Raw genomic sequence first — 22,811 nt, 5'->3', positions numbered from 1 at the left:
ATGCAGCTGGAAACCATCATTCTCAGCAAACTATCACAAGAACAGAAAACCAAACACCACATGTTCTCACTCATAGGTGGGAACTGAACAATGAGATCCCTTGGACACAGGAAGGGGAACATCACACACCGGGGCCTATTGTGGGGAGGGGGAAAGGGGGGAAGGATAGCATTAGGAGATATACCTAATGTAAATGACGAGTTGATGGGTACAGCACACCAATATGGCACATGTATACATATGTAGCAAACCTGCACGTTGTGCACATTTACCCTAGAACTTAAAGTATAATAATAAAAAAAAAAAACTATGTAATTTGGAAGTATTATTTTATAGACTGTGGATAACCATATATAGAATTTATGATTTTTTAATGCTTTATCTGTATAAAATCATTTGTATATTCTATTTATAGTATGCATTTTCTAGCTCATTAAAAGTACATAAAAACTGCAAAAAATAAAATAAAATACAGAAAACATGAACTTTAAAAGAGAGCGTTAACAAGTTGAACTTCATCAAAATTACTCATGCTATTCAAAAGACATCATTAAGAATGAAAATACAAGTCACAGAGGAGAAGAAAGTACATGTATTTATGTTTTAGGGATGCCTATCAAGAACATATAAAGAACTCAGTAATGAAGACAACTCAATTTTTATAATGTACAAAAGATTTGAACAGACACTTTACGAAAGAAGATATTAAATGGCTAACAAAGATATAAAAAAATTCTCAATGTCATTAGTTACTGAGGAAATGTAAACTAAAATCACAGTAAGATACCTTTTGGACCTACTAGACTCACTAAAATTAAAACTACTGATGGTATCAAGTATTAGTGAGGATGTACAGTAACTGGAACTCCTATACACATCTGATAGGAGTGTAAAATGGTAAAACGTCAAATGAGTTTACCATTTTACATTTACTGTTTTACTTTAACAGTTGAACATACACCTAACTTACGACCCACTAAGATCATATCCTGGATACTTACCCAAGAGAAATAAAAACCAGTGTCCATACAAAGACTAGCACATGAATGTTCAAAAATGTTCATAATAGAAAAAAACATAAACTAAATATTCATTAATAGGTACATAAACACAACAAGACATATATATATTATACAGTGCTACTCAACAATAAAAAGGAATGAACCGTTACATTTATGTAATAACATAAATGAATTTCAAAATCATTAGGTTGAAAGAAACCAAAGAAAAGACAGTTCATGCTGTATGGCTATTTACATAAAATTTTAGAAAATGCAAACTAACTTACAGTGACAGAAAGTAGACCAGTGGTTACCCATGGTTCAGAGTGGAGGAAGGAATGAACTACAAAGAGACACAAGAAATCTTTTGGGAGTAATAAAAATGTTCTGTACTGCTGTGGTTTGAATGCCCCCTCCAAAACTCATATTGGAATTTAATTGGCATTGTGATGATATTAAGAGGTGAAACTTTTAAGAAGTGACTTTTCTCAGGCGTGCAGTCTCTCACCATGTGATACCTTCTGTCATGTTATGATGCAGCAAGAAGGCCCTTATCAGATACAGCCCCTTGATCTTGGACTTCCAGCCACAAGAACTGTGAGCCAAATAAATCTTTTTTTTTTTTTTTTACAAATTATCTAGTGTGTGGTATTCCATGATAGCAGCAGAAAATGGACTGACATGTACCTTGCTTGTGACAGTAATTGATGTTGCATATAAGTGCCAATACACATAAAATCTGCACCTTAAATGAATGTAATATATTCTATATAAATAATAGCTCAGTAAATTTTATTTAAAATTTAAAAAGAAAAGGAAATTACATGAATATAGTTGAAAAATCCTCAACAAAATATTAGCAAATTAAATCCAGCAATGTATAAAAAGAATTATAAACCAAGACCAAGGGGATTTACCCAGGTATGCAAAGCTGGTTCAACATTTGAAAATCAGTTAATGTAATCTGCCACATCAAAAAGCTAGAAGAGAAAAATCATATGATCATGTCAGTAGATACAAGAAAAGAATTTGATGAAATCCAACACCCATTGATGATAAAAATTATCAGCAAACTAGGAATAGAGGGGGAACTTCGTCAACTTGATAAAGAATATGTACATAAACTTAATAGCTAACATCATATTTAATGGTGAAAAAGCTAGAAGCTTTCCCAGTAAGATCAGGAGGAAGGCAAAGTGTCCCCTCTCACCACTGCTTTTCACCATCATACTGGAAGTTCTAGCTAATGCAGTAAGACAAGAAACGGAGATGAGAGGTATACAGATTTGGGATGGAGCAATAAGACTTCTTTGTTCCCAGATTATATGACCATGTATTGTAGAAAATCCAAAAGAATCGACAAAAAAACTCCTGGAACTAATAAGCAATTATAGCAAGGTTGCTAGAAAAATGGTTAATGTACAAAAGTCAGTTGCTTTCTGATATACTAGCAATGAACAAGCAGAATTTGAAATTAAAAACACAATGCCGTTAACATCAACACTCCCTAAAATGAAATACTTAGGTATAAACCTAACAAAATGTCTATAAGATCTATATGAGGAAAACTATACAACTCTTATGAAAGAAATCAAACAACTAATAAATGGAGAGATGTTCCATGTTCATGGATAAGAAGGTTCAATATTGTGAATATGTCAGTTCTTTCCAACATGGTCTATAGATTTATTGCAATAGTTTTCAGTATTTCAGCAAGTAACTTTGTGGATATTGACAAACTGATTCTAATAAGGCAAAAGACTCAGAATAGCCAACAAAATATTATTGAAGAAGAACAAAGTTGAATGACTGACCTATTTCACTTTAAAACCTACTATAATGCTACAGTAATCAAGATATTGTGGTATTGGCAAAAGAATAGACAAATAGATCAGTGGAACAGAATAGAGAGCCCAGAAATCAACCCACATTTATATAACCTGATCTATAATAAAGAAGCAAAGACAATCTTTTGAACAAATGGTGCTGGAACAACTGGACATTCATACACCAAAAAAATTAATCTGGACACAGACCTTATACCCTTTACAAATATTAATTCAAAATGGATCATAGACCTCAATGTAAAATGCAAACCTATAAACATCCTAGAAGGTAACATAAGAGAAAACCTAAATGACCTTGGATATGGTGGTGACATTTTAGATACAACACCACAGGCATGATCCATGAAAGAAATAATTGATAAGCTGGACTTTATTAAAATTAAAAACTTCTGCTCCATGAAAGACAGTGTCAAGAAAAGGGTAAGATGTGCCACACACTGGAAGACAATATTTGTGAAAACCGCATCTAATAAAGGACTGTTGTCCAAAATATACAAAGAACTCTTAGAATTAAAAAATAATAAAACAAACAACCCAATTAAAAGTGGGCTGAAAACTCTGATACCTCACCAACAAAGATATGCAGATATTATTCAGTGCTAAAAGGAAATGTGCTATCAATCCATGAAAAGGCATGAAGGAACCTTAAATGCATATTACTGAGTGAAAGAAGCCAGTCTGAAAAGGCATGTTTTCAGCTCTCTGTCATTCTACAAAAGGCAAAGCTATGAAGTCAATAAAAAAGATACTGTGTTTAGTGGAGGTCTCATTTTGTCTCCCAGACTGGAGTGCAGTGGCATGAACACAGTTCACTGCAGCCTTGACCTCCTGTGCTCAAGTGATCCTCCTGCCTTAGCCTCCCGAGTAGCTGGAATTACAGGCACATACCACGTCTCCTGACTAATTTTTGAATTTTTTTTTTTTTTTTTTTTGTAGACATAGGGCCTCGCCTTGTTTCCCAGGCTGGTCTCAAACTCCTGGGTTCAAGTAATCTTCCTGCCTCAGCCTCCCACAGTACTGAGATTATAGGTATGAGCCACCATGCCTGGCCAGAGTTTTAGGACAGTGAAAATACGCTGTATGATACTAAAATGGCGGATTCATGTCATTATACATTTGTCCAAACCCATACAATGTGCAACACCAAGAGTGAACAGTAAGAAATGCTATGGACTTGTGGTGATAATGACATTCAATGTAGGTTCATCAGTTGTAACTAATATGGCACTCTTTTTGGAGGTGTTGATAATGGGGGAGGCTACACATGTTTAGAATATGGGAAATCTCTGTAACTTTCATTTAATTTTGTTGTGAACCTAAAACTACTCTTTAAAAAAGTATTTTTCTAAAAAAAAATATATATATATATCCCTTTCCCTATGCATAGTCACTATGGTAAAGGTCCATTATGCAGAAGACAAGGAAAAAGTACTTTAAGCAGTGTTCAAGGACTTTCCTCAAGAATATCTGGAGAACTTGTTAAAGCTCAGGTTGCTGACCCTGTAACCCAGAGTTTCTAATTCAGTAGGTCTGAGGTGGGGCCTGAGAATTTGCATTCCTAATAAGGGCCAAAGACATGCTGTTCCTGGTGGTTTGGGGACTTTAGTATGGGAATCATTGTATTAGAACCACTCCCAGATGCTCAGACTAGCATTTTGAATTCACACATTTTGGCATATTCACCCAATTTGATAAATTTTGAGGCAGGTGTGTTTTTCACTTGTTTACCTGATAGTGCTAGGAGTTAACCTTATGAATATGTTGTGGGTTAATTTTAATCAAGGACTCCATGACCAATACTTTACACCTAATGTTGGAATCAATATTCGTGCTATAAATCTTCACAAATGCTTTATTGCTATAATGAAACTCTGACTTGTAACTAAGCTGTCTCCCTGACTAATGGTCATCAGTAATAGCTTATGTAGAAACTCTCAGTTTGTCTCTCAGAGATGATAATTTTTTTCATTTGGTTTCTTTCCTAGCACAATTATCCTTCAAAAGTTAATACAGTATGACAAGGGTAATTTATCACAGCTTTACAAAGGTTCATGTTACAAACATGAAATTTGATCATTTCAAATATTGAAAATTAACATATGTTATCTTTACTGCAAAGGAAAGTTAGAGGCTCATTTTTGGATGACCAATCCCCTCTGTAAAAGTGTTGGTTTCCCTAGGCCCCGCGCTAGTCTGGACAGGGAAGCCTCATAGCTGTGCCTGTGTCAGTGAAATAGAACATGTTGCCTTTCTGTGTCAATGCTACTATTATAGAAACAATTATGAGATTATAATCTAAATCCACAATGATCGAGTGCTTTTTATTGCTGAGTCCTAAATTATCATGGAGGATATAAACAATTTTAAAAGTATCCAGAGGAGACAGAAAAAAAATTGGTTAAAATTTTGGTCACTGGTTCTAAAAGGAAATTGAGATATTCCACTTGATTTTTCTTTTTGTATTATTGCTGAAGATCAGATGCAAAGATACAAACTCAGGTTATACTAAAGAGAAGTAATTTGGATATTTGAAAGAAATTATTTATATGAAGATTGTTGTAAAAAGAGAGAACAAAAAGTATGTTTTGCCTAAATAAATCCTTATTTTCAAATTTCTTAACAAGAAAAGACTTTCCTCTTATAGCACCATGAGTTTATCCATTGCATTAGAAAATGGGACAGAGTGGATAAAGAAAGTATCCTTAGATTTGGTCATTTTTTAAAAGACTCTTTTCTCTAAACTTCTAGCAAGTAGAAAACAGTATGTGTTTGTTTTCTTGATCTTTTTGCTTCCTTTAAATACCCTACAGGGGAGGTCCATGTAAAAAGCAAAATTACCCAAAGACTGTCAACAGAGGGTAATGAGTAACTGCTCTTGATAATTAGTTCTTTGTGTAATTATATATTATTAAACTTTCCTTAAGAAAATTAAAAATACTTCTGAATATTGTTGGTGGTACCTCACCAACAAAGATATGCAGATATTATTCAGTGCTAAAAGAAAATGCGCTATCAATCCATGAAAAGGCATGAAGGAATCTTAAATGCATATTACTAAGTGAAAGAAGCCAGTCTTTGTGTAATTATATATTATTAAACTTTCCTTAAGAAAGTAAAATTACATGCTGAATGAAATAACTGTCAAGTATGAGAGAATATTAAAATAGCATATGTTAAACCATGTGTAAATATAAAATAATGAATGTATAAAGAAGATACTAGGCCATCAGTTATAATCCAGAGTTGCCTGGGAACTACTGTAGACAGACATGGCCTGCTGTGTCTCCATCTGCAGTGTCAATAATTATTGAATGAATGATCAATGAATAACTGATTTAAACACTGATGAAGTACTGGTTTTCTTCAAAGCATGTATGGAAAAATTATACTCTCATATTGCAAGTGTAATGGAGCTGTAGTTCCCTGATGACTGAATTCTAGTCTTGAGTGTGTGAAAGAGAACAGCAAAATAAGCTTCCGTTTTTCTGTTTAGGAAGCTAAAAGTTGAGAAAGAGAGCATAAATAGACTAGAAAGTCATTAAGGATATAGTAAAACAAATTTTTTCACAAAACTCTACCGTCTAAAAGAGCCACATCATAATGTTTGAAAGAAATAATTTATGACCAATAAAAGCAAGTATCAACTTAGTGTAGAAAATGTAAAGAATTATTTAATTCAGGAAGGTTTATTGATTATTGCCTTATAATTTATAGATTATTAGTTTATAGTGAGCTAATAAGAAAATAAGGATTCTGTAGAATGCAGTCATAAATTTTGAGATTATCGTCAGTAAGAATTTGCTGCTATTTTCCAAGACAGGATGTTGGGATATATGGAACGTGAATTTAGCCAGTTGTGGCAATTTATATATTCTTCTACTTTAGTTCTGTTTTCATTATTTAAATTGTTTTATTTGAGAGAGATGATTATCTTGGAACATAACACTTTTCTTAATCTATTCAGGTTCCCTTTGTTTAGGTGCCTTAATACCTCATATAAGTTTTACTACCAAGTGTTTTGATTCAAACATTAAGTTTTAAGTAGTAATCTTAACATAAGCTTAGAAAAAAATAGAATAGAATACTCTTTTCAAATTGCTTATCTCTTTATTTTTTCTAGAAAAGTTTTTTGAAATGAAGAAAGGACAATGTAAAGACGCTCTAGAAATTTACAAACGATTTCTAACTAGAATGACACGAGTGTCTGAATTTCTCAAGGTTGCAGAGGTAAGTAATATTAAGTTTTGTTGGGAATATAATTTTTTAAATATTTGCTCATATATCTGGAGTATATAATAGAAGGTATAAGAGAGTCACAGTATGTTAGGGTTGAAAGTGCCTCGGAGTCACAGTATATTAAGGTTGGAAGTGACTTTGGAAGTCATCTCATCCAATTTCTCACTCAGAGCTGTACTCTGTACTCCTGCATCCTAATCAGATGATCATTCTGCATTCAAATAAAAGTTTCGTGGATAATAAGCTCATTTGCTGCTTTGCAAGGTGGTCTATTCCTCCATTCTACCTAATAGCTATCTTTAATTGTTAGAAAAGCCTTTATTTTCGTTGAACCTTAGGTTTGCCTTTAGAAAAGCCTGTTTATTATTCTTAGCATGTAAATGATAAATCATAAATTCTGACCTTCCTTACTTTGGCAATGATTTATACACAATGAAAAATAAAACAGAAAGCATAATTTGTTTTATAAAATTTATAAATTGTTTCTTAAGGATAGCATAATTTGTTTTATAAAATTTATAAATTGTTTCTTAAGGATAGCATAATTTGTTTTATAAAATTTATAAATTGTTTCTTAAGGATGTATCTTTATACTTGATTAGAATACCTGTGTAACTATACAGTTGCTGTTCCTGAAATTATCTGTGAGTTGGTATTTTCTCTTATAAAATCCAATTAATGATTCATGCTGATATTGGAAATTATAACATTGTTATTACAGTCCTTTGGAAGAATCACATTGTATTTTTATCTTACATGTCAATTAACTGATTACTAGGAACTGATTGGAATGTTGTATGAAAGAGGTTCTACAGCTCAGCAGCAAACCATACAATGCTGTGGATGTGGAACATTCATGCCATGTTTTTGCTGTTTTTGTCATTTTAAGAATATACTGCAAGAACAGGCATTTTATGCACACAATTTAAGAAGTACTCTAGTCCATGCATTGTGTTTAAAATCTTTTATTCATAGAAGTGATAATTATCACATGCAAGTTCTGGAACCAAAATAATATCACAAAATGCTGATTCTTGTACTTTCACCCATACAACATGTAGTTAGAATAAAAATCTTTTTTAAATATAAGAGAAACAAAAGGTAAAGATTAGCTTATGTAAATTGTATATGCATTAAAGCACATTCATGTTTCTTTCCTCATGGGTTTATCAATGTTGGTAGTCTATAAGAAATTATAGAATTGCTCAAAATTTTTTCTTTTGCTGCTATACAGGTTTTATTTTTTGTATTTGATATGATTTTGCCATGGTTTAACCGTAATTATCAGCTTAATCTAGTAAAATTTGCCTAATTTCTTTCTGTGAAAAGGTAAATTATGCCTAAGTACCGAGAACAGATTATTTTATTGTTTCATTAAATCTTGGTGTACATTCATCCCAGTTTCCCATTTGTTATTGTATATAAGTAAGGAGCTGGCATGTGGCAGTCTGGGGTATGCATTTCTCTAATCGGTGTTACAAGGCTGGGCTCAGGATTCCCATGAGAAAAGTTCTGCTTACGTGTCAATTCCTTCTGTCTTAACATGTAAAATTTTACTTTTTGTCTATTGATACCTCATGTTAGCACAAGCCCAACTGAGGCCATTGAGAAAGAGATATACAGAGATCGATGTCATTTTAAGAGCCTGTCTTTAAATAACTGGATAATAAATTTTAAAATTATTTTTATTTGAACATTATGATTAAGACTTTTTCATAGAATGAATACTAATTTACAAAATTATTTTTAATAGAGTAAACATTAAATCACAATGGGAGAACCATAACCATTTGTGTTTTCTTTCACATTTAAATCACATTGTTCATAATTTGAACACACAATGTTTGAATACCAGTGTTGAGTGGTTTGGTTATGATTGGTTAATAGAGAAATTTTTCAACAAATGTACAAATCTCTCTTTACTGTATAGTACTCGTGTGGTCTATGTATGGATTCATACTCAATAGCTATCCCATAGTTAGTAACACTTACCTGAAGAGTCTCAAGAAAATTTCTAGAATATGATTTTCAAAATACAACTTTATATATTGGTTATTTGGGAAATAGTAACAGTAAGTTGTTCATTGTATTGAAGAAAAGGTAAAGTAGTTGAACAAGTTCTATGGAAATATTCAAATTTTTTAAATTGCTTGAAGTACAGAAAACTTACTATGTCTTATATTCTTATTCTGAAGTCTCCTATGGCAGACAAGTAAAACTTTGTAAAATAATTTTTACAGGTAAGACATATTTCTGCTAAATACTCTTCTCTTTTATAGAACTAAGTTATTCTTAGTTTTCTATTCTAAGGTAGATATCGAAATCGTAGGAGTTACATCTCCCAGAATATTTGCAGACAGAAAGTGATGAGATTTCTGTAACACACTTTAATCCTCTAATGATAATGTGGTTCAGAAGTTCAGAGCAACAAAAATAGCAGTGTTGAGGAAGAATTCTTAAATTGTCTCTTTGAACACAATTATCCATTTAATGGAAATACGTCACCTTTTCCTGAAGTGATTTCAGTATTAGGGATCCATAATATTTTATTTTTAAAAATGCCTCTTTCGGTGCCTTCTTAGCACAGTAGGCAGCGAGTCAGTCTCATAAAAATGCCTCTTTTGTTCATATTAATATTTTTAAATGGATCATCTAAAGCGGTGTTAAAACGTACAAATAAACACAATGCAGTTGCTTTAATTTACAATTTCCCAAATTTGTAATAATATAAGTGGGTTTAGGGAGGTATCAGTGGCTAAACTGTTCCTAAAGTCAGAGTTCAGTCATTAGAATGTGAATTCCAGAGAGGGAAGGAAGACGGCCAACTAGACAAAGCTGGCAAATGCCTCTCCCACCAGGAGGAACCAAAATATCGAGTGAATCATCACACTGATGATCAACAGATCTTTTGAGAGAAAATACTGAAAATCAATAGAGGGGCAACACAGATACCATAGTTGAAGAGGGAGGAAGCTGGGAAGCCTGCTGGGAGCCACCACATGCCAGCTGCAGTAAAACACATCCATAGGTGCCCATCCCCCAAGGCTCTCCATCTTGCTCTGCAGTTCCTGTTCTCTACTGGACAGGAGCTGCCATTGCTGCAGGACCAGGATGAATGCCCCCTCGCCTACTGGCCCCTCCCAAGATTGCCTGCCTGGCCACCCCCACAGGAGGATATCCACAGTGCAGCCCCTGCTTCCCTACTTGAGTGTTTTGCTGGTGGCCTGGAAGCAGTCTGGCACCCCCAGCGCAGCCAGTGCTTGACCCCGAGGGGCCAGAAGACAAATCTGCAGGCCTGGTTTCAACTCCCTGGGACTCAAGCACACGGCCCACGAGTATCTTGCTGAGATCTATGGCCTGAGCTCAAGTGGAGGAGGAGCCCCCAGTGTCAGAACAAAAAGAAGATTGTGACTTAGATTCTTATGCTGGTGCAGGTTCTTGGGCAAATGTAGGAGCTGTGTGTCCCTCCCTTCACAAGACCCATCTGGGAAGGGTGCGGCCTGATAGCCACAGCTTCTTTCCCAGGGAGCCCTGCAGCCCACATCATCTGAACAGCTCCGTGATCTGGGAGCAGAAGACTTGGGACAAGTCTAGCCAGTCAAGATGCTCCTGGGGCAGACACTGGAGGAAGACCTGTTGGGTGAGAGGAACACAAGCTGAGTGGGTCCCACAGCTGTCTGCCAGGTTGGAAACCCTGGGCCACAGGCACTTTTCCACTTGCATACGCATGATACCATTGCCCTGCCCAGGGGTCCTTCACCCCAACCCACTGCAGCACCAGACCACTAGTAGTCATATCCCACAACCTGCTCTGACTCTAACAAGTGCAGTGGGCCCCCCAAGAGTTAGAGATCTCCTGGTGACCTCTCAGCTGGGACCACCTCTAAAGGGAGAGGGTAGCACAGCCCGCCAAAGCCCCCTTTTGGGCAAAGAAAACATGGGTACAGCACCAGTAGTTGAAGGGGACAGCACCAAGGCCCAAGGCCTGGAAACAAACTTGGACAGGGAGTTATCTCTTGGCCCCTGCCTCCCCTCCCCAGAGCACTGCCACATACACACTGAAAAATAAGAGGTGCCTGGCTGAGTAAGAGTATATCTGCTGACCCTGATGTCACTGTGAAACACCATCTACGAGACTGCAACCTAAATTGCACCACCAAACAAAAATACATTGTTTCACCATGCAATACCTCTGAAACGCACCACAGGAACCCATCCACAACCTCAGAACCTAAAACAGAGCCTTGACCCTCTGAAAGCACTCAGAAACAAAACCAATCAACTATATACAACATTCACCAGTCAACCCTTAAGGGAAAAAAATAATGTAAAAACAAAAAGCCCTGTCCAAACGAAAGCAAATTGACAAAGAAAAAGAAAAGCCAGCTCCCTCAGGTGAGAAGGAATCAGCTCAAGAACTTAGGCAATGAAAAAAGTCAGAGTGTTTTGTTACCTCTAAAGGATGGCATTAGCTCCCTAGTAGTGGATCCTAACCACATTGAAATGTCAGAAATTATGGACACTGAATTCAGAATCTGGATGGCAAGGAAGCTTAATAAGATCCAAGGGAAAGCTGAAATCCAATCCAAGGAAGCCAGAAAAATGATCCAAGATATGAAAGATGATGTAGCTATATTTAAAAAGGACTAAACGGAACTTCTACAGTTGAGAAGTTCACTACAGGAATTTCAAAATGTAGTTGGAAGCCTTAATGACAGACTAGATCACACAGAGGAGAGAATTTCAGAGCTTGAAGACCAGTCCTTTGAATCAACCCAGTCAGACACAAATAAAGCAAAGAATTTTAAAAAATGAACAAAACCTCCAAGAAATATAGTATTAAGTAAAGCAACCAAACCTACAATTCATTGGCATTCCTGAGAGAGAAGAAGAGAGAGTGAGCAACTTGGAAACATATTTGAGGATATAATCCACAAAAATTTCCCCAGTCTTGCTGAAGAGATTGACATGTGAATACAAGAAATTCAGAGAACCCCTATAAGATACTATACAAGATGACCATCCCAAGGCACATAGTCATCAGACATTCTAAGATCAACACAAGAAAAAATCCTAATGGCAGCTAGAGAAAAGGATCAAATCACCTATAAAACGAACCTCATCAGGCTAATGGCAGACTTCTTAAAAGAAACTTTACAAGCCGGAGATTGGTAGCCTATTCTTAGCATTCTTAAAGAAAAGAAATTCCAACTAAGAATTTCATACCCCACCAAACTAAGTTTCGTAAGTGAAAGTGAAATAAAATCTTTCCCAGACAAGCATTTGCCAAGGGAATGTGTTACCAATCAACTGGTCTTACAAGACGTGCTTAAGGGAGTTCTAAACTTGGAAACCAAAGAAACCTGCTACAACAGAAACACGTATAAGTACATAGTCCACAGTTCCTACAAAGCAACTTCACAATTGAGACTATAAAGCAACCAACTAACAATACCATGACAGGAACGAAACCTCACATGTGAATACTAACCTTGAATGTAAATGGTACAAATACCCGCCTGAAAAGACACAGAGTGGCAAGTTGGATTAAAAAAAAGACCCAACCTTCTGCTGTCTTCAGTACATCCATCTCATGTAATGACACCCATAGCCTCAAAGTAAAGGGATGAAAAAAGATCTATCATACCAACAGAAAACAAAAAAGGACAGAGGTTGTTGCTCTTGTATCTGATAAAATAGACTTAAAACCAACAGTAAAGAATAAAAAAGAAAGAAAGAAAGAAAAAGGACAAAGAAGGGCATTACATAGTGATAAAGGGTTAAATTCAAAAAGAAGACTTAATTTTTAGCCAAAGGTGAGAGATTAGGGGGGAAAAAAGACTTAACTATCCTCAATATATACACACCCAGCATTGGAGCACCTGGATTTATAAAATAAGTACTTCTTGACCTAATAAAAGACAGGCAGCCACAGAATAATAATGAGGGACTTCATCACCCCACTAAGCGTTAGACAGATCATTGAGGCAGAAAACTAATAAAGAAATTATGAACTTAAATTTGACACTAGACCAATTGGACCTAATAGACATCTGCAGAATACTCCACCCAACAACCACAGAATATATGTTCTTGTCACCTGTACAGGGTACATACCCTAAGATCCACTGCATGCTCAGCCATAAAGCAAATCTCAATAAATTAAAAAAATCAAATCATAACAAGTATATTCTTAGACCACAGTAGAATAAAAATAGAAATCAATACCAAGAGGAACTTTCAAAACCACACAATTACATGGAAACTGAACAACTTGTTCTTGAATGACTACTGGGTAAACAACAAAATTAAGGCAGAAATCAAAACATTCTTTGAAACAAATGAAAACAGAGACACAACATACCAAAATATCTGGGAGGCAGCAAAGGCTGTTTTAAGAGGAAAGTTTATAGCACTAAATGCCTACATCAAGAAGCTAGAAAGATCTCAAATTAATAACCTAACATCACACATAAAGGAACTAGAAAAACAAGAACAAACTAATCCCAAAGCTAGCAGAAGAAAACAAATAGCCCAAATCAGAGTAAACCTAAATGTAATTGACAAGAAGAGGGGATCATGGCGGATGGGAGGCCGGACTAGATTGCAGCTCCAACTTGGACGGACAGAGCAGCATATGGAGGCTCGCACTGTGAATTTTTGTTCCAGAACGACTGCAGGAATAAATTAGGAAACCTGAGAGGACCCACAGACCCCAAGAAGAAAGCAGATTGCTCCTACAAGACCCAGGAGACACCTCAAATACTGTGAGTGCCCAAACCGTGGAGCTGGGAAAGGGAGATCGTCTGCCCATGAACACACATCCCCCACTGGGGAAACTGTAGGCCTAGATAACAGGAGAAGATTTTGACCTTACCTGGAACTGAGTCAATTTAGATAGCCAAGCGAAATACAGGGATAGAAGAAGCAGTGAAAAAATCCCTGTGAGTTTACTGGGTCCCCTAGCAAGCCGTTTTTGCCTGACCTCATAGGGGTCCTTCAGGACGGTGGCCAGAGGCACTAGGAAATGGCCACAGGGAGAAAGAAATCCTCAGCTAGGCTTTGTAACAATTTGAACTGATTGAGAGGCCTCTTGGCCAGAACTCGGGGAAGGGTATGAATCTGGTGTGCAGACACCACAGGCAGGGGAAGAAGAAAAGCCTTATTTGCCTTCACAGCTGGGAGGTAGGTAGCCTGGGGCTAGTTCTCAGCCCTACTTGCCCACTGACTGGAAACACATTCAGTGCTGTTGCTGGGAGGCACAGTGGGAGTGAGACTGGTCTTTTGGATTGCATGGGAGCTGGGTGAGGCCTGTGACTGCCGCCTTTCCCCCACTTCCCTGACAACCTGCATGACACAGTAGAGACAGTCATAATCCTCCTAGGAACATAACTCCATTGACCTGGGAACCTCATCCCTAACCCCCACAGCAGCTGCAGCAAGACCCGCCCAAGGAGAGTCTGAACTCAAACATGCCTAGCTCTACCCTTGCCCAGTGGTCCTTCCCTACCTACCTGGTAACTAAAGACAAGGGCATATACTCTTGGGAGCTCTAGGGCTCTGCCTCCCACCTGTTCCTCCTCATACTACCACAGCTGATGCTCTCTAGAAAGTGCCATGTCCTGGCAGGAGGCCAACCAGCACAAAAATAGTGCATTAAACCACCAAAGCTAAAAACCCTCACAGAGTTCATTTCTGCCACCTCCACCAGAGCAGGTGCTAGTATCCATGGCTGAGAGACCCACAGACAGTTCATATCACAGGACTCTGTGAGACAACCCCCAGTGCCAGCCTGGAGCCTGATAAACTTGCTGGGTGGCTAGATCCAGAAGAGAGAAAACAATCACTACAGCTTGGTTCACAGGAAGCCACATCCATAGGAAAAGGGGGAGAGTACTACAGCAAGGGAAGACCGCATGGGACAAAAGAATCTGAACAACAGCCTTCAGCCCTAGACGTTTCCTTTGACAGAGACTACCCAAATGAGAAGGAACCAGAAAACCAACTCTGATAATAGACAAAACAAGGTTCTTTAAATCCTCCAAAAAAAATCACACTAGCTCACCAGCAATGGACCCAAACCATCAAATCCCTGATTTACCTGATAAAGAATTCAGGAGGTTAGTTATTAAGCGAATCAGGGAGGCACCAGAGAAAGGCAAAGCCCAGTGTAAGGAAATCCAAAAAATGATACAAGAAGTGAAGGGAGAAATATTCAAGGAATTAGATAGCATAAATAAAAACAATCAAAACTCCAGGAAACAACGGACACACTTATAGAAATGCAAAATGCTCTGGAAAGTCTCAGCAATAGAATTGAACAGGTAGAAGAAAGAAACCCAGAGCTCAAAGACAAGGTCTTTAAATTAACCCAATCTAACAAAGAAAAAAGAATAAGAAAATACAAACAAAGCCTCCAAGAAGTCTGGGATTTTGTTAAACAACCAAACCTAAGAATAATTGGTGTTCCCAAGGAAGAAGAGAATTTTAAAAGTTTGGAAAATATATTTGGGGGAATAATTGAGGAAAATTTCCATGTCCTTGCTAGAGATCTAGACATACAAATACAAGAAGCACAAAAAACAGCAGGGAAATTCGTCACAAAAAGAACATTACCTAGGCACATTGTCATCAGGTTAGCTAACATTAGGATGAAGGAAAGAATCTTAAGAGTTGTGAGACAGAAGCACCAGTTAACCTATAAAGGAAAACCTTTATAGTTATACCTTTAAAGGTATAACTATAACTTTAGATTATAGATTAACAGCAGATTTCTCAGCAGAAACCCTACAAGCTAGAAGGGATTGACACCCTATCTTCAGCCTCCTTAAACAAAACAATTATCAGCCAAGAATTTTGTACCCAGTGAAACTAAGCTTCATATATAAAGGAAAGATACAGTCTTTTTCAGACAAATGAATGCTAAGAGAATTCACCACTACCAAGCCACCACTACAAGAACTGCTAAAAGGAACTCTAAATCTTGAAACAAATCCTGGAAACACATCAAAACAGAACCTCTGTAAAGCATAAATCTCCTAGGAACTATAAAACAAAAATATAATTTAAAAAACAAAAACAAAAAACCAAGGTATACAGGCAACAAACAGCACCGTGAATGGAATGGTACCTCACATCTCAATACTAAGATTGAATGTAAATGGCTTAAATGCTCCACTTAAAAGATACAGAATTGCAGAATGGATAAGAATTCACCAGTCAACTACCTGCTGCCTCCAAGAGACTCACCTAACACATAAAGACTCACACAAACTTAAGGTAAAGGGGTGGAAAAAGACATTTCAGAAAAATGGGCACCAAAAGTGAGCAGGAGGAGCTATTCTTATATCAGACAATACAAACTTTAAAGCAACAGCAGTTAAAAAAGACAAAAAAGGACATTATATAATGATAAAAGGCCTCATCCAACAGGTAAATATTACAATCCTAAACCTATATGTACCTAACACTGGAGCTCCCAAATTTATAAAAATGATTACTAATAGACCTAAGAAATGAGATAGCAACACAGTAATATTGGGGGACTTCAATATTTCACTGACAGCACTAGACAGGCATGAAGACAGAAAGTCAACAAAGAAACAATGAATGTAAATGGTACCCTGGAACAAATGGACTTAACAGATGTATATAGAACATTCCATCCATCAAATGCAGAATATACATTCTATTCAATAGCACATGGAACTTTCTTGAAGATAGACCATATTATAGACCACAAAATGAGCCTCAATACATTTAAGAAAATTGAAATTATATCAGGCCCTCTCTCAGACCACAGTGGAATAAAACTGGAAATCAACTCCAAAAGGAACCTCCAAAACCATGCAAATATATGGAAATGTAATAACCTGCTCCTGAATGAGCATCAGGTCAAACATGAAATCAAAGTGAAAATCAAAAAATTATTCAAAACTGAATGACAGTAGTGACACAACCTATCAAAACCTCCGGGACACAGCAAAGGCGGTGCTAAGAGGAAAGGTCATAGCCCTAAATGCCTACATCAAAAAATTTGAAAGAATACAGACAGACAATCTAAGGTCACACCTCAAGGAACAAGAGAAACAAGAATGAACCAAACAGAAACCCAGCAGAAGAAAGGAAATAACTAAGATCCAGAGCAAAACTAAATGAAATTGAAATAAAAAGCAATACAGAAGAGAAATGAAACAAAAAGCTGTGTTTTTTGAAAAGATAAATAAAATTGATAGACCATTAGCTAGATTAACCAAGAAAAGAAGAGAGAAAATCCAAATAAGCTCAATAAGAAATGAAATGGGAAATATTACAACTGACACCACAGAAATACAAAAGATCATTCAAGGCTACTATGAACACCTTTACGCACATAAACTAGAAAACCTAGAAGAGATGGATTAATTTCTGAAAAGATACAACCCTCCTAGCTTAAATAAGGAAGAATTAGATATCCTGAACAGACAAGCAGTGAGATTGAAATGGTAATTTTAAAATTACCAACAAAATAAATGCCCAGGACCAGCCCAATTCACAGCAGATTTCTACCAGACATTCAAAGAAGAATTGGTATCAATCCTATTGACACTATTCCACAAGACAGAGAAAGAGGGAACCCTCCCTAAATCATTCTATTAACCCAGTATCACCCTAATACCCAAACCAGAAAAGGACATAACCAAAAAAGAAAACTACAGACCAATATCCCCGATTAACATAGATGCTAACATCCTTAACAAAATACTAGCTAACTGAATCCAACAACATATCAAAAAGATGATCCACCATGATCAAGGGTTTCATACTAGGGGTGCAGGGAAGGTTTAACATATGCAAATCAATAAATGTGATACACCACATAATCAGAATTAAAAACAAAAATCACATGATCATCTCAATAGATGCAGAAAAAGCATTTGACACATTCCAGCATCTCTTAATGATTAAAACTCTCAACAAAATTGGCATACAAGGGACATACATCAATATAATAAAAGCCATCAATGACAAGCCCACAGCTAATATAATACTGAATGGGGAAAAGTTGATAGCATTTCCTCTGAGAACTGGAACAAGACAAGGATGCCCACTCTTACCACTCCTCTTCAGCATAGTACCAGAAGTCCTAGCCAGAGCAATCAAACAAGAGAAAGAAATGGCATCCAAATTGGTAAAGAGGAGGTCAAGCTCTTTCTGTTTGCTGATGATATTATTGTTTACCTAAAAAACCCTAAAGACTCTCCAGAAAGCTCTTAGACCTGATAAAAGAATGTAACAGAGTTTCCGGATACAGAATTAATGTGCACAAATCAGTAGCTCTTCTATACACCAACAGCTACCAAACAGAGAATCAAATCAAGATCTCAACCTCTTTTACAATAACTGCAAAAAAAATAAAATACTTAGCAATATACCTAACTGAGGAGGTGAAAGACCTTTACAAGGAAAACTACAAAACTCTACTCAAAGATATCATAGACAACACAAATGGAAAAACATCCCATATTGTGTAGAATCCATATTGTGAAAATGACCATACTGCCAAAAGCAATCTACAAATTAAATGTGATTCCTATCAAAATGAATTACTCTTCACAGAATTAGAAAAAAACAATTCTAAAATTCATGTGGAACCAAAAAAGAGCCCACATAGCCAAAGCAAGACTAAGCAAAGAGAACAAATCTGGAGGCGTCACATTACCTGATTTAAAACTATACTATAAGGCTATAGTCACCAAAACAGCATGGTACTTGTGTAAAAATAGGCACATAGACCAATGGAACAGAACAGACAGCCCAGAAATAAACCCAAATGCTTACAGCCTACTGATCCTCAACAAAGCCAACAAAAACAAAGTGGGGGAAAGGACAACCTTTTCAACAAATGGTGCTGGGATAATTGGCTAGCCACATGTACGAGAATAAGATTGGATCCTCATCTCTCACCTTATACAAAAGAAACTCAAGATGGATTAAAGACTTAAATCTAAGATCTGAAACTATAAAAATCCTAGAAGATAACATTGGAAAAACCCTTCTAGACATTGGCGTAGGCGAGGATTTCATGACCAGGAACCCAAAAGCAAATGCAAAAAAAAAAACAAAGATAAATTTCTGGGACTTAATTAAACTAAAGAACTTTTGCAAAGCAAAGGGAATAGTCAGCACAATAAACAGACAACCCACAGAGTGGGAAAAAATCTTCACAATCTATACATCTAAACTAAAGAACTTTTGCAAAGCAAAAGGAATAGTCAGCACAGTAAACAGACAACCCAAAGAGTGGGAAAAAATCTTCACAGAATCTACAATGAACTCAAATCAGCAAGAAAAAGAAATCCCATCAAAAAGTGGGCTAAGGACATAAACAATTCTCAAAAGAAGATACACAAATGGCCGACAGACATTTAAAAAAATGCTTAACATCACTAACAATCAGGGAAATGCAAATCAAAACTGCAATGTGATACCACCTTACTCCTGCAAGAATGGCCATAATCAAAACATCAAAAAACAAACAAACAACAACAACAACAAAAATACAGTAGATGTTGGCATGGGTGCGGTGATCAGGGAACACTTCTACACTGCTGGTGGGAATGTAAACTAGTACAGCCACTGTGGAAAACAGTGTGGAGATTCCTTAAATAACTGAAAGCAGAACTACCATTTGATCCAGCAATCCCTCTACTGGGTATCTACCCAGAGGAAAAGAAGTCATACTTGCACACACATGTTTATAGCAGCACAATTCATAATTGCAAAATCGTGGAACCAACTGAACTGCCTACCTATCAATGAATGGATAAAGTGTGAGATATATATATATATATATATATATATATATATATATAAAATGGAATATTACTTAGCTATAAAAAGGAATGAGTTAATGGCATTTGCAGTGACGTGGATTAGATTGGAGACTATTATTCTAAGTGAAGTAACTCAGGAATGGAAAACCAAACATTATATATTCTCATTCATAAGTGGGAGCTAAGCTATGAGGATGCAAAAGCATAAGAATGACACAATGGGCTTTGGGGAAATCAGGGGGAAAGGGTGGGAAGAGGGTGAGGGATAAAGACTACAAATAGGGTGCAGTGTATACTGCTCAGGTGATGGCTGCTCCAAAATCTCACAGATCACCACTAAATACTCATGTAACCAAACACCACCTCACTTGTTCCCCAATAACCTATGGAAGTTAAATAAATAAATAAATAGAATTGACACCCCCAAAACATACAAAGAATCAATGAAATAAAAATTGGTTCTTTGAAATGATAAACAAGATTGGTCGACCACTAGGTAGATTAACAATGAACAAAAAGAGAGAAGATCCAAATAAATCCAATCAGACAGACAAAGGTGACATTTCAATTGATCCCACAAAAATAGAAAAAATCCTCTGGACTACTATGAACACCTCTATGCAAGCAAAGTAGAAATCTAGGGGAAATGGATAAATTTCTGGAAACATACAACCTTTCAGTATTGGACCAGGAAGAAATTGAAACTCTGCTATTGGTCTGAAAAACCAATAACAAGTTCTGCAGCTGACTTCAGTAGTGAGAAAACCTACTAAACAATAAAAGCCTTGGACCAAATGGATTCACAGCTAAATTCTATCAGATGTAAAAAGAAGAACTGGTAGCAATTCTACTGAAACTATTTCAATAAATTGAGAAGGAGGGATTCCTCCCTAACTCATTCTATGAAACCAGTGTCATCCTGATACTAAAATCTGGCAAAGGCACAAGAAAAAAAGAAAACTACAAGTCAATATCCCTGACAAATATAGATGCAGAAATCCTCAACAAAATAATAGCAAATCAAATCCAGCAGCACATCAAAAAGTTAATTAACCACAATCAAGTGGGCTTTATTCCTGGGATGCAAGGTTGGTTCCACATGTGCAAAACAATAAATGTAATTCGCCACGTAAACAGAATTAAAAACAAAAACCCTATAATTAATAGACGCAGCAAAAGCTTTCTGTAAAATCCAACCTCCCTTCGTGATACAAACCCTTGACTAATTAGACATTGAAGGAGCATACTTCAAAATATAAGAACCATCTATGACAAACCCACAGCCAACATCACACTGAATGAGCAAAAGCTGGAAGCATTCCCTTTAAGAACTAGAACAAGACAAGGATGCCCACTCTCACCACTACTATTCAGCATAATACTGCAAGTCCTACAGAGCAGTCAGGATACAGAGAGAAATAAAAGGAATCCAAATAGGAAAAGAGGAAGTAAAACTATCTCTCTTTGCTAAGGATATGATTCTATACCAGAAAATCCTCAAATTCCATTAAAAAACTCCTAGACCTGATAAACAACTTCAGTAAAGTTTCAGGATACAAAATCTACCTATCAACATCAAAATCAATAGCATTTCTATGCACCAGTAACTTCCAGTCTGAGAACCAAATCAAGAATGCAATCCCATTTACAATAGCCAAACAAAAAAATTTAAAACCTAGGAGTACCTCTAACCAAGGAGATAAAAGATCTCTACAAGGAGGACTACAAAACACTACTGGAAGTCAGAGATAACACAAACAAATGGAAAAACATTTCACGCTCATAGATTGGAAGAATAAATATTGTTAAAATGGCTCTACTGCCCAAAGCAATCTGTAGATTTAATCCTATGTCTATCAAATTATCAACATCATTTTCCACAGAACTAGAAGAAATTATTCTAAATTTATATGAAGCCAAAAAAGAGGTGGAATCGCCAAAGCAATCTTAAGCAAAAAGAACAAAGCCAGAGGCATCACATTACCTGACTTCAAACTATACTACAAGGGTACAGTAAACAAAACAGCATGATACTGGTACAAAAACAGACACATAGAACAGTGGAACAGAGTAGAGAACCCAGAAATAAAGCAGCTAACCTACAACCAACTGATCCTTGATAAGTTGACAAAAATAAGCATAACAAGGGGAAAGGACTCCTTATTCAGAAATGGTGCTGGGAAAACTGGCTAGCCATATGCAAAAGAATGAGACTGGATGCCTTACCTATATCAACACATACAAAAATTAACTAAAGATGGATGAAAGACCTCAAACTATAAAAATGCTAGAAGGAAACTTAGAAAATATCCTTCTGGACATTGGCATTGGCAAAGAATTTATGACAAAGTCCTCAAAATCAATTGCAACAAAAATTAAAATTGGCAACTGAGACCTGTTTAAACTAAAGAGCTGCACAGCAAAAGAAACTATTAACAGAGTAAACAGACAACCTACAGAATGAGAGAAAATACTCATCACTTTTGTTTCTGACCAATGACTAATGTCCAGAATCTATAAGGAATTTAAATAAATCACCAAGAAAAACAACTCCATTAAAAAGTGGGCAAAGGACATGAACAGACACTTCTCAAAAGAAGACATATAAGTGGCCAACAAATGTATGGAAAAATGCTCAACATCACTAATCATCAGAGAAATGCAAATCAGAAACCCAGTGAGATACTATCTTACACCTAGTCAGAATGAATATTATTAAAAAGCCAAAAACCAGATTGGATTAAGAAAATGTGGCACATATACACCATGGAATACTATGCAGCCATAAAAAAGGATGAGTTTGTGTCCTTTGTAGGAACATGGATGCAGCTGGAAACCATCATTCTTAGCAAACTATCACAAGAACAGAAAACCAAACACCGCATGTTCTCACTCATAGGTGGGAACTGAAC

At 36.4% G+C, this 22,811-nt stretch overlaps 1 protein-coding gene across 1 annotated transcript in view; it reads left to right on the top strand.

Annotated features, from left to right (window-relative positions):
• The window catches only part of SNAP91 (synaptosomal-associated protein, 91kDa), a 179,686-nt gene that overhangs the window by 72,467 nt on the left and 84,408 nt on the right, over nt 1–22,811 (top strand). Inside the window, exon 8 of the mRNA XM_012001209.1 lies at nt 6,969–7,075. Coding sequence (XP_011856599.1) covers nt 6,969–7,075 — 107 coding nt within the window. The remainder of the gene's footprint in view (nt 1–6,968; nt 7,076–22,811) is intronic.

The sequence above is a fragment of the Mandrillus leucophaeus genome, unplaced genomic scaffold (assembly GCF_000951045.1).
Source record: "Mandrillus leucophaeus isolate KB7577 unplaced genomic scaffold, Mleu.le_1.0 Scaffold652, whole genome shotgun sequence".
Classification (NCBI taxonomy): Eukaryota; Metazoa; Chordata; class Mammalia; order Primates; family Cercopithecidae; genus Mandrillus; species Mandrillus leucophaeus.
The sequence above is the reverse complement of the archived record's forward strand: the minus strand, read 5'-3'. Positions and strand labels throughout refer to the sequence as shown.